This window comes from Oratosquilla oratoria, chromosome 40 (assembly GCF_046742065.1).
Source record: "Oratosquilla oratoria isolate Oo_2021 chromosome 40, ASM4674206v1, whole genome shotgun sequence".
In the NCBI taxonomy this organism is placed as follows: domain Eukaryota; kingdom Metazoa; phylum Arthropoda; class Malacostraca; order Stomatopoda; family Squillidae; genus Oratosquilla; species Oratosquilla oratoria.
Window position 1 is genome coordinate 1968682 of NC_134816.1, and position 13387 is coordinate 1982068.

At 39.6% G+C, this 13387-nt stretch overlaps 1 protein-coding gene across 5 annotated transcripts in view; it reads right to left on the reverse strand.

Moving 5' to 3' along the window:
• Positions 1-13387, reverse strand: part of LOC143020620 (uncharacterized) — a 214087-nt gene that overhangs the window by 148673 nt on the left and 52027 nt on the right. For 3 of the 5 annotated variants that reach the window (XM_076177077.1, XM_076177080.1, XM_076177084.1), the window contains one exon: positions 5341-5448. In XM_076177077.1, coding sequence (XP_076033192.1) covers positions 5341-5448 — 108 coding nt within the window. Of the gene's footprint in view, positions 1-3652; positions 3702-5340; positions 5449-11078; positions 11183-13387 lie in introns of those variants that run through there. The other 2 variants (XM_076177081.1, XM_076177078.1) reach the window with 2 other exon arrangements.

The window sequence follows — 13387 nt, forward strand, 5'->3', positions numbered from 1 at the left end:
CCTTTGCCACTTTTGTAGTTTGCTGTATTTCTTTTCTTGTCATTTTACTTTCCTTAATGATTCAATGTGACTAAATGAATCTAATACAAACCTGAAGCAACCATTATATGTGCCAGTGCGATGTGAAGTACTTTGATTATTGTAATTTATGTTTAGACGTATGGTAACGGTGATTCCATCACCGACAGGCTGTGCATGCGCATTGCGCACTCAAATTGCCAATCATCTTGCTGTTTTGCTACTCTTTTTCTGTGTTAGTATTAAGGTAAGTTGGGATATGTATTTTATTTGTGTGTGTGTGTGTGTGTGTGTGTGTGTGTGTGTGTGTGTGTGTGTGTGTAAGTGGTTAGTCTGTAACGATGATATCCAAAACTGAGCAGGAAATATTTATTGGTTGCAACCTTCGGCAGGTCAATTGAGAGTATTAAAGGGAGGTTTCAAACCTCCCTCTGGTGGTCTCTCACTTCTCGCCGAACGATTACTGTCCACCCGTCTCCTTTTACGGGAAAATTTTCCACGAGGTATGTAGTACCTTTTGTGAATTTAGGAGTGTCAAACAGGCTTTTCCTTTATTCTCGTGTGTGACCTTTTTCTTTGCTTTATCCACATGTTTACCCACGATACGCGTTAGTTCAGTGCAGAAATTTTAAGGGTTAGTTCGTAATTTCACGTGATTTTCTATCTTGTGATTATATATATATATATATATATATATATATATATATATATTTGTATGTATGTATGTATATATATATATACATATATATATTCATATATATACATGTATATATACAATATATATATATATATATATATATATATATATATATATCCATGTAAATAAATGTGTAAATAAAGAATAGAAACGAAACCCTTTTTCATTCCTGGACATAAGAAAGAAATTAAGAACTACCCTCAGCCTTTAGTGACCTGTGGATGATATAAGGTCGGGTCAGGGTCAGGGGAAGGATACCTGTTAACAATCTGTTTTGTAATGAATAATCCTGAGATTATGTGTGAGGCCCATTGACCCTTAGAAGTATTCATAGTGGGCAGACAGTCTATTTAAGTGAGTTCCACCATTTTTCTTCTGAAACCACAACCAGATTTTTAAATGGGTTCAAGTTTGTCCCAGTCCATCCGGTGATTTAATTTATTCACGTGTTAGAACACGGCTGAACTCTCTTGACCATACCTGATTGACCTTTTATGCTCATTCAACCTTGTCCTTAGGTCTCTCCCCGTCTGACAGATGTATGCTAGGTTACAATCTTTACACGGGAGTAAACCCCTGGAATATGCTCTATCAACCTTTGATGAACATTATCTTTTTTATCAATAGTATTTGGCTAAATATCAATTAAATTTACTTTATATTTGGGAAGAAATTTGGACAAATGGCTTGATTTTCATCCAAAAAATCATGGATATTAATATTTCAGGCCGTAGTTTATTAAAACTTTATATTGTTTATTTATTTGCAAACGTTTGTGTTGATGTTTTGTCCTTTCTATAAACCAAGCTATAGGCATTCCAAGACAAATTCCCTCCTCCGGTTTCCAAAATCATTGCTTTTGTACCCATTATGTTTCAACTAATGTTTTTCCTTTCAAATTCTGTTTTTTTAAGCAAAAGTTTGGTTCTAACCTTTCTCCTGTTCTGGCCAATTTTTACATGGATTACTTTGAGAGTGTTCTTCTTCCAATGATAAAACCCCCAGGTATGATTTGGTTCAGATATTTCACCTTTTGGGATGAAGGTTGGGGTTCCTTTGATGTTTTTTTTCTAGAAATACTTAATCAGTTAGCAACTATTATAAATCTCAAAGCGCAATAGGAAAAAGATGGCAAAATTCCCTTTTTAGACACCTTAATCATGAGAAATGGGAACAAGTTTGCCTTTACTGTTTTAGAAAGAACATCCATTTAGGAAGTTACCTTCACTTTTTTAGCCATCACCTAGATCACATTAAAAGGAGCTTAGCTTCGGGTATTTTTCTCCGAGCCTTTAGGATCTGTAGCCCCCAATTTTTAGGTCCCAATTAATAAAATCAGCTTATCCTCAGTGGTTCCTGGATAAAGCCCTCAGCCATGCCAGAACCTGCTTTTTGTCATAAATTTCCTTTCTAAGGAACATAAATCTATAATAACGTATATGGAAAATACCTATAAGAAAATAATTAATGCAAAACTAGCCATCACTTTTAATGATATATGCATTAGAGAAATACTCCTGCCCAAATACACTGATAATATCCCCTGTGATGGGGCAGTGACCCTAAGCAAAAGACGTAAGCATAAACCTAGTAAGGAAGAAAGAATAAAATATATGAAACAGAGGGTTAAAGAATTAAAAGACAAAATACAAAACCTTAACCAAGAATACCAAGAACTTGAAGAAAAAAATGAAAAATATAGACATAGATACAACCTTAAAAGAGAGTATTGACACCCTATTCTCAGGTATTATTAATCAACACAGAAATTCAATCACTAGAGCCAATCAAAAGAAATTAATAAATCTGAACGGCGGTTATATTAAATACTCACGCCCACCTAAGGGTTACATAAATTTAACCAACAAGATTCTCACTCCAGACCAAGAGGAAGTTCTCAATTTAGGGCTTAACTGCCATATTCTGTCTAAACCTAAAAATAAAAAAAAAAAGAACTGAATGCGAAATACTTATAGACGATGTAGAGAAATTATGTAAAAAAGGTGAAGTAACTGTTGAGCCCACTTTCAAACAAGAAGTTATTGCCGAAGCTAATAAATCTAGAGAAAAATATAACAGCAATTTAATTGACAAGAGACATATCGAAGCTGCAAAAGAGTTAAAATCAGACCATAGTATCACCATCAGGAAAGCAGACAAAGCAGCAACTTATGTACTCATGAGTATTTAGAAAAGATAGACACCATTCTTAATGACACAACAAAGTTTAAAAGGATCAACAAAGACCCTACAGAATCACTAAAGAAAAAGGTTAATCGACTAATAGAAGGGAATAATGCTGCCAGTAAAATAAAACTTGTCAAACTTTCAGGCGAGTATGGTATGGGTTACTGCTATGGGACAGTAAAAACACACAAACCTGGCAATAAACTCCGTCCCATAATTTCTCAAATCCCTGCACCTACGTACAAACTCGCTAAGAAACTGCTCCATCCTAACTCCCTACACTCCCACCACCTACAGTCTACAATCCACATCTGCTTTCCTAGATGTCATCAAGGTAAAATCCGCTAAAGGCAGAATCGCTTCTCTTGATGTGGAAGGGATATACACTAATATTTCCGTAGATCGCACAATCAATTACATAATCAACAAAGTGTACCACGATGACACCACACCCACATTAGATATCCCAGAACTTATACTACGGGAACTGCTTGAATGCTGTACTAAACAGGTCCCGTTCACTTGCCCCCGCGGAAACAAATATTGTCAAATTGATGGTGTTGCAATGGGATCCCCCCTCGGAGTATTGATGGCAAACTTTTTCATGGGCTGCGTAGAAGAAGAAGTATTCACAAAAACAGAAAAGCCAGATGTATATTGTAGATATATTGACGATATCTTCATTAAGAACAAGAACAGCAACGAAGCTGAAAAACTCCGCCACCTACTACAAAAGATATCTCTACTCACTTTCACTTTGGAAGATAGCGTTGACGGAGCTTTACCCTTCCTTGACCTCCTAGTGAAACAAAATTAACATGCTTTTAATACTACGGTGTACACAAAACCCACAAACCCTGGACACTGCTTTAATGGTTCTAGTGAGTGCCCCCAAAGATATAAGGAATCCACCATCAGTGCCTATATCCGAAGAGCACTAACTCACTGTAGCACATGGAAACAAGTGCATAATGAAATAGAACGTTGTACCCAAGTACTGCTCAATAATGGGTTCAGTGAAAAAGAGATAAGTCACCAAATAAAGAGAATAATGAACGGCTGGCATAAAAACAACAATAATAACCAGAATAAAGAGAAAATTAACATCTATTATAAATCTATTTTTTCGTCAGCATATAAAGAAGATGAACGCATAATGAAACAAATTATTAAAAGAAACATCAAACCAGTCAATCCAGAGAAAATACTCAACCTTGTTATTTATTATAAAATCAAGAAAACTAGCCACCTCCTTATTAGAAACAGCCCCCAACAAGAGAAAAGGGAACTTCAGAAATCCCATGTCATCTATAGGTTCACATGTACACGAGGGAACTGTGAAGCCCTCCCATCCACCTATATTGGCATGACGACAATGAGGTTGTCCCGTCGCCTCTCATATCACCTGACATCTGGAGCCCCTAAAAACTACTTAAGAGAAGCACATGGCATAACACTATCAAGAGAGAACCTAGAGGAAAACACTGAAATTTTGGATTTATGTACTGACGATAGACTGCTCCCAATTTTAGAAGCATTATATATTAAGGAGTTAAGCCCAGATTTAAATAAACAAGCAGACGACCTTAGAGCCCTCTCAAGCATGAGACAAACCGGTGCAAATCCAAACATGAGACATAACACCACAAACGCCAATATGGGACAAAACGCCACCAGTGCAAACACGAAACAAAACGCCATAACCACAAGCATGCCACATTCCGTCACAACACGCACCCGGAGACTCTCCTAGTGACATTTCGTCACTGTCCGAAATACCGGGTGACCTCCCCTAGAGTGTTTAGCCAGTAAGAATGCTTAGTATAAAACTTAGAACTTTCTTAAGACTCATCGGATTAATTCTTATCCTATAAGATAGTACATCCCAATAGCTACTGAGGAAGGGTCTAGAACCCGAAATCGCGATCTAGCTAATATGACTACATACAGCCAAGTCATGAATTTCCTTTCTAAAGAACATAAATCTATAATAAGGTATATGAAAAATACCTATGAGAAAATGATTAATGCAAAACTAGCCATCACTTTTAATTATATATATATATATACATATATATATATATATATATATATATATATATATATCAACCTTATTCTATTTAGATAATGACATTTGTGTTTGCATAAGTCAAGTTTGCTTACACTTCTAGGAACCATGTCAATGCATCAAGAGATTCACAACCCTCTTACATGAGCGTCTGTCTAGTAGACATAAAGCAACGTAATTCCTGAATGTCAAGAATGAGAGCAGCTAGGCTTTGTTATGCAAAGTGCATATAATGTACCTATAGAGGTTTTTGAAGATGATTTAGCTGTGTTCACCACACAAAACATTATGTTGACTAAGACGGTTCTATCAATACTCCTTTTTATTGTACCAATAACGAAATATTTACTTGATATGCAATATCCCTTACCTCCATACAGAAGGAAAAAGATCAACTTCAGAGGCAAGAATCTTTTATTCTTCAGGTCCTTCCACACTCGAGTAAAGAATTTGTTGGCACCCATACTGCGCAGAAGGCCTGTTTTAAAGAGCAAAGGAGGGGTCAGAAATATTTATAAATATATTTTAAGATGTGTTAAACGGAGATGAACTACAGCTTGCCCAAGCAGTCTTGGTAAATGTGGATTTTTTTTTTCCTGTGACACAGAAATAAAATAAAAATGTTACAAACCTGCATTGTATATACATACATATACCAAAGGCTTTTTCCCCCTACACGTGGGGTAGCCAAAAAGAAAAAGGCATAGAAACCACTTCCACCCATTCCATGTTCTATATATTCCACTCCCCTCCACCCTCCTCCCTCCCTCTTATCTTGGCATCTCGTGGACGACGGGTCATCCCTGCATCCTGTCCACTGCCCTGGGTCAGAATCAGTGTCGCAAGACACAGCACATCCACAGCAAGGCCACTTCATAAATTCGCCGAGCCCCCCTCTCCGTCCCTTCATGCAGAAAAGGAGAAGACGGGGAGAGATCCCGTCGAGCTGCGTCAATTTTTTTATTATACATACTTCCTCAACCCCCATCCCCCACCCATTCCCCCTCATACATCACAGCATCATCTATACACCGCCCCTCTCCATTCACCCCTATCTTCTGTCCTCTCCCGTCCTTCCTCCACAGACATTCCTCTCTTTTGTAATGCCCCTCTCACCCCATCCATCCATCTCATCCTAGGACGCCCCCTCATATTCACTCCTTCCACCTCCGCCTTAAACCTTTCTTTTACTAATCTTTCTTCACTCATTCTTTCCATGTGTCCAAAATATCCTAAAACTTTTTCATCAACCCTATCTCTCAGCTCCCTTTCCACCCGTGTTCTCCTCACCTCCCTATTTCTCACTCTCTCTAGCCTAGTAACCCCTATCATACTTCTCAGACATTTCATCTCAAACACATTCAAACTCCTTCTCTCTTCCTCTCTCATGTTCCATGTTTCTGCCCCGTACAGTACTGTCGGCACACATACTCCAACATACAGTCTCCTCTTATCATCCATTCCCAAATGTCTTTTCCTCATTACACTTTTTAATCCACCAAGGCATTTACTCGCTTCTCTCAATGTACATTCTATCTCCACCCCCACTCCTTCATATAACCTTCTCTTAGCATCCATTCCCAGATGTCTATTTCTCATTACGCTTTTCAATCCACTAAGGCATTTACTCGCTTCTCTCAATCTACATTCTACCTCCAGCCCCACTCCTCCCTTTCCTGCCACATTCGCACCCAAGTATCTAAAGCTATCCACTTCCTCCAGTCTTTTACCATTAATGCTCACTTCCAGCCTGTTGCCACTCTCTCCCTTGTACATCTCATCACCTTACTTTTGCCCACATTTATCTTCAGCTTCCTTCTTTCACATACCTTCTCAAACTCTATCACTAACTTCCTGAATCCCCCCTCTGATCCTGCTACAAGTGCAGTGTCGTCAGCAAACAACAACTGGCTCACCTCCCACTTTTCTAAAAAAAAAAAAAAAAAAAAAAAAAAAAAAAAAAAAAATCCAACCCCTGACCCACTACCCTTGCATTCACCTCTCGCACCACCCCATCCATGTAAAGATTGAACAGCCAGGGCAACATAACACATCCCTGACGAAGTCCCACCTTTACCTCAAACCATTCACTCTCTCCATTTCTAATCCTAACACATGCTCTACTATTCTCGTAAAAACTCTTGACTGCTCTTAACAGCTTTCCTCCTATGCCATAAATCTGCAGTACCTCCCACAGTGCCTTCCTGTCTACCCTGTCGTAAGCCTTTTCCAGATCCATAAAAGCCCCCAAAATCCTTACTTTTTCCTATAGCTTTCTCACAAATCTATCTCACACAAAAATTTGAACTACACAACCCCGACCTGTCCTAAACCCACACTGTTCCTTACCAATTACTCCCTCTGTTCCTCTCCTAATCCTCTCAATCAAGACCATCCCATAAGCCTTCCCAACTACACTCAACAAGCTGATCCCTCTGAAACTACTACACTCACAGTTGTCCCCCTTTCCCTTGTAAAGTGGAGCTATACAGGCACTCCTCCAGTTCTCCGGCACTCTACCCTCTCCTAAACAAACATTAAATAACCTCACCAGCCAGTCCACCATAACTGTACCTCCTTTCTTCAGACATTCTGCATGACATCCATCCAACCCAGGTGCCTTATCTGCTCTCATAATTTTAACAGCTGCTTTCATTTCATCCTTCCCTATTTCTCCTCCATTTTCCTCACATTTTTCCACTGCAACTACCTTTCCCTCCTTATCCTCCTTCACATTTATCAACTCCCTAAAATACTCTGCCCACCTTCCTCTCACTGCCTTCTCTTCCATTGTCATCTCTCCATCTGCACCTTTTACCTTTTCTTCTTTACTTGATTCGCCTCCTCTTTCTCTTTTAATTTCCTTCCAAAGCATCTTTTTATTGCTTTCCACCATCAATTCTCCACTACGATTTTTACCTAGAACTCCATGCTTCCCAATCATTTCCTACTCTAGCATTAAGGTCTCCCAATACAACTACATTGACATTTTCCCTAATCCCTCTATGCACTCATTTATATCTACCCAAAAAGCCTCCCTTTCCTCTACGCTCTTCTCGCTACCAGGCCCATACGCACTTACAAAAACCCACATCTCCCTTCCCAGCTTCACCTACATCCACATCAACCTTGATGAAACCTCCTTCCACTCCACTACCCGCTTACTTATCTCTTCACTTACCAGTATAGGCACCCCTTCTCTCCCTCGTCCCCTCTTCACTCCTGAGTACTTCCCAGCTACACTCCCAAACTCACAGTTGCTCCTTCCTTTCATTTAATTTTCACTCAAAGCCAGCACATTCATCTTTCTTCTCACAAACATACTGCCTATCTCTTCCCTTTTACTCTCATCTGTAGCACATCCACACACATTAAAAGATCCAAACCTTAGGGTACTGGCTGGAAAATTCCCAGACCCACTTCTGCCTTTTTTTTAAGGAATGTCCCCTATTGGGGCCACAGGTAATAGGACTCCTAATCCCATCCCCCGTCCCGTTTTTTGTCGCCTTTTATGACTCAGGTGGAAAAACTTGGTGGTAGCATTCTCTTCCCCAACCACAGGGTAGGCGAATAAAGGATATGAATATTCAGAGAAATGGTACAGGACAGTAACAAGGGGTTGGGGGACAGCATAACGGAGGGAGGGACAGTCGTACTATAAAAGTGTCATCATTTCTCTATGAACAGAGTTTTCCTCTATCACAGACAAAATGATGTGTGAATCTGGTCCGTAGGGGCGCCCCATATAGACCTTAAAGTATCAACTTCATGCTACTTTGCCACAATAACATGCAGCCAATACCCCAAACTGGGTATATGATATCTAATAATTACTTATCGGAAATGGGGATATCAAAGTTAGAAAATCGATTATTTGACAAAAAATAAGATACATTATTGCATTATTTTGAGATCATCTCAAAACTGTCTTACAAGTGATTAATCACATATGGTGATGTCGACGCTGTGGCTGATATCTATGCTAATTAAACTGACGTAGGTCCTGGTTATATGATGGGCCTGACAGCATAGACGCTAACGATGCCGTTGATGTTGATGTTGATTATGGTGACGTAAACTCTGTTTCTAATGTCGATGTTTTTTTGTTGATTCAGAATGATGATGTATCCCGATTTACCCCTCTTGTGGATATATGTATATATATATATATATATATATATATATATATATATATATATATATATGTATGTATATATATATATATATATATATATATATATATATATATATATATATATATATATATATATATATGTATAAATATATATATTGTGACGCCTATGGGGAAGGGCCAGGTTAAAAAACTAGAGTTCTTCTTAAAGAATGATTATTTCCTTCAAAAGAAACAATTAAACAAGATCGAAAAATAGAAGTCGCCAAAACTAGCGAAAATTACAATGTCCGAAACACGTAAATTCACAGACAAATAAATACCAGACAATGGGTTTCTTTAGAACATAAAAGGCTAAGATTGCCAAGGCACGTATATATATGTGGACAATATGTGGTAAGGTCGAGAAATATCGACCCACAGAATGGAAACTAAGTCCTATGTAATATTTTACGTAATAATTACAAAGTCGAGAAAATTCTACGACTAAAAGTCTAAGTCCAACAAAGTGGACGAGTTCTAGCAAAGCTAGACTAAGATATGAGATTAGTGCAATGGGACTCTGATTTAAGCAGAGACCAGCCTGACCGTTACAAGCAATGATATATATATACTCTTCTCCGTAAGATCCGGAGAGATGCCAAGTGTCGCTAGACGCGACGATTAACAAGAGTGTTTAGGAATACTTCCTAGTACATACACGGATATTCTTTACATCAATGAATAGATAATAATATTTGATAAAGTTACCTTGTCAATCTTAGATAAGCAGAAACTTAATAGTTTTTATATGAAAATCTATACGTACGTAAATGTAAGTTAGGGACGCCGTTGCCAAAGTATTAGTTCACATGTAATTTTTTCCAGAACGCATGTAAGCTACGAATTCCCACACCGGCGTTTCGGCGTCCGAGAACGACGGCAATATGCAATTTCTCTAATCTTACGTAAATCAATTCCTAAGATTGACAAGATAGATCCACAAGGTAATACACATACATAAATCTATATGCAATGTATGAAATATGTTTGTCAAAGCACAAAAAAGAACGAAATACGTCTGATGAATAGAATTCATCACTTTGAGAGTCTCCATACGTCGATTACCGCACGTAGGCACAGATCTTTCTCACCGACGTCCGAAGACTAAGAGAATATGTAATTTCTCTAATCTTACGTAAATCAATTCGTAAGATTGACAAGATAGATCCACAAGATAATATACATACATAAATCTATATGCAATGTATAGAATATGTTTGACAGAGCACAAAAAGAATGGAATACATCATAAATATATAATTCATCACTTTAACAGTCTTCATACGTTGATTACCGACGGTTGGATTCAGAGAGAGTCCACTGAGCCTCTCGTGGGAAAGGCCGGCATATACCAAGGTACACATACGCACATGTGCGCATGTGCGTCTGAATGAAATCTTCACTACGACGAGCCTGTAGTCGTAACTATATATATATATATATATACATATATACATATATATATACATATACATATATATATATATATATATATGTGTGTGTGTGTGTGTGTGTATATATATATGGAGTTCCAGGTAAAAATCGTAGTGGAGAAATGATGATGGAAAAGTGTCTTGAAAGAGAGTTGGTGGTAGCAAATACAGTATTTAGGAAGAAAGCCAAGAATAAGTACATATGGGAGAGGGTGGTGGATGGAAGGGTGGCAGATAGAGCGTTAATGGTGACCAGGAATATGGTAGGAAGAGTTAAGGATGTACATGTTCTAAGGGGAGAGATTGGGGAATATCAGATAATTTTCTGGTGAAGCTAAATTGAGAGTGGAGAATAGGTACAAATGGTACGTGGGACAACAAGCCGTGGTTGAAGAAGGAACCACTCATAGCCTCTTCTATAGAGCTTTCATGTCTTCCGCTTACCGCGAAGAAGAGAAGAGTGTGAGAAATATAATTGATAGGAATGTTCAAGTTACTAACCCTGTGGACCGTGTAAAGCTGGTAGTGTACTACAGGAACAGCCGCACAAAGGACCTCATCATGAAGAACGATAGTTCACCACACCCTGGAGATATGGAAAGTACCTGCCTTGTGTACAAATTTTCTTGCCCAAATAGGGACTGTACGCCCTACGATGCTTACATAGGGTTGACTACTACCAGACTCTCCAGGCGCCTGAGCTATCATCTGACTCAAAGTCCCAAACGTTATTTCCTGGAGAAACATGGCCAGCATCTCACGGGTGTCCTTCGGCAGAACACTGTCATCATTCAGAGAGAGTCCGACAAGAACCGCCTTGTCTACCTTGAAGCCTTATATATTGCGGATAGTAGGCCGTCTCTGAATTTCCACCAAGACGCCCCTACTATACTGGCTAGTATTAAGCCTTTCAGGAGAAGCAAGCCCCGAGGCAGGACAGAAAACATCACACTACACCCCCGGGGTAGCGAGGCTCGAGAGAACGGACAAGCCAGCCAATGAGCGTACGTGGGAAACTGTCCCGCCTTCTCAACCATAAGGGGACCAAAAAAGGTCATCCTTCCAGCCAATCACACGCTGTATTTCTGTATCTTTGTAATCTATAAACACATGCATTTGTTCCATCTTTGTATTTTGATAATGACTCAGGTAGAGTCGAAACGTCAATAATAACCGGAATAGGAAATCTACTCTTTCCTTTACCCCTTGCTATAAAGGGAACCTTCAGGAAGTTGGAAACTCTGAAGAAGAAATTAATCAGTGCTGAATTTGCAGTTGCTTTTAACCAAGCCTGCCTAAGAGGAAATTTACTCCCGCGGTATACAAACACACACACACACACACACACACACACACACACACACACACAAACACACACACACACACACACACACACACACACACACACACACATACACACACACACACACACACACACACACACACACACATATATATATATATATATATATATATATACATATATATATATATATTATATATGCATATATATACGGTATCTATATATATATATATATATATATATATATATATATATATATATATCCATATATATATGCATACATATATATATACATATCGTAGTCGTCGTCCGCGGTGCATTGTAGTCCGATGATACCACGGTGTCTGAGTTGGCTGTGTAGTCCAATACTGGCGTAGAGCTTTCTACGGCATGACGCTTCCTCCTATTTATGGTGTCTGAGATGGCTGTGTAGTCCAATTCTGGTGTAGATCTTTCTGGGGCATGACGGGCACTGGATGGACGGGGGAGGACGAGGGGCGACGAGGCGAAGTCTTCTAAGTTGTCGTTTTTCCTCGTCTCTCTCCTTTCACATGGTCTCGAACCTCTCCGTTTCAGCACGAATTATGTTGCGCCAGATTGAGCGGTCACTGGAGACCTCTTCCCAGGTCTCTGGCTCAATTGTGGTGGACCTCAGGATGGCCTTCAGCTGGTTTTTGTACCTTAGGACGGGACGGCCACGGGGGCGTCCTCCTGTGGCCAATTCGCTAAAGAGGACTTACCAGGGTAGTCTTGTTTCTGGCATCCTAGCAATGTGGCCGGACCAGCGAAGTCGATGCCTCATGATGGTAGACTCCATGTTTTGGCTGTTTGCACGGGAAAGAGCTTCATTGTTGGTGATGTGGTCCTTCCACTTTATGCACAACATGGATCGGAGCTTCTGTTGATGGAAGCATTCAAGTTTCTTCAGGTCTCTGCGATAAAGTGTCCATGTTTCGCAGCCGTATAGCAGAGTGAAGACAACGACGGTTTCATAAACCCTTAGTTTCGTTCTTCGGGTAAGATCTTTGTTGTCGAAAACCCGTCGACACAGCTTCCCAAACGCGATATGGGCAGCTGCAACTCGATGCTCTACGTCCTTTTCCGAGTTACACTTGGAGGTAAGTTGCCAAGATACGAGAATTGGTCGACTTGCTCCAGCCATGTACCAGAAATTGTGATGTCAAATTCTGGCAGGGCTGTTCTTGGAGCCGGTTGTGCAAGAACTTTGGTCTTCTGTATGTTCACGCTCATCCCGAAACGTTGATAAGCTGCAGTGAAGTTGTTGACTGACTGTTGTAGATCATTAGCTGAGTGGCAGAAGGTAACATTGTCATCTGCATGCTGCAGTTCCGTGACTGTTTTGATGGTTGTTAGTTGTTTGGAGCGGAATTTGGCCAGGTTGAACAGCCCACTATCAAGTCGATACCTAATGTCAACGCCTGGGTTGTCAGATGGAATCTCGTACATCATTGCAGCAAGATAGAGGGCAAAGAGTGTTGGAGCCAGG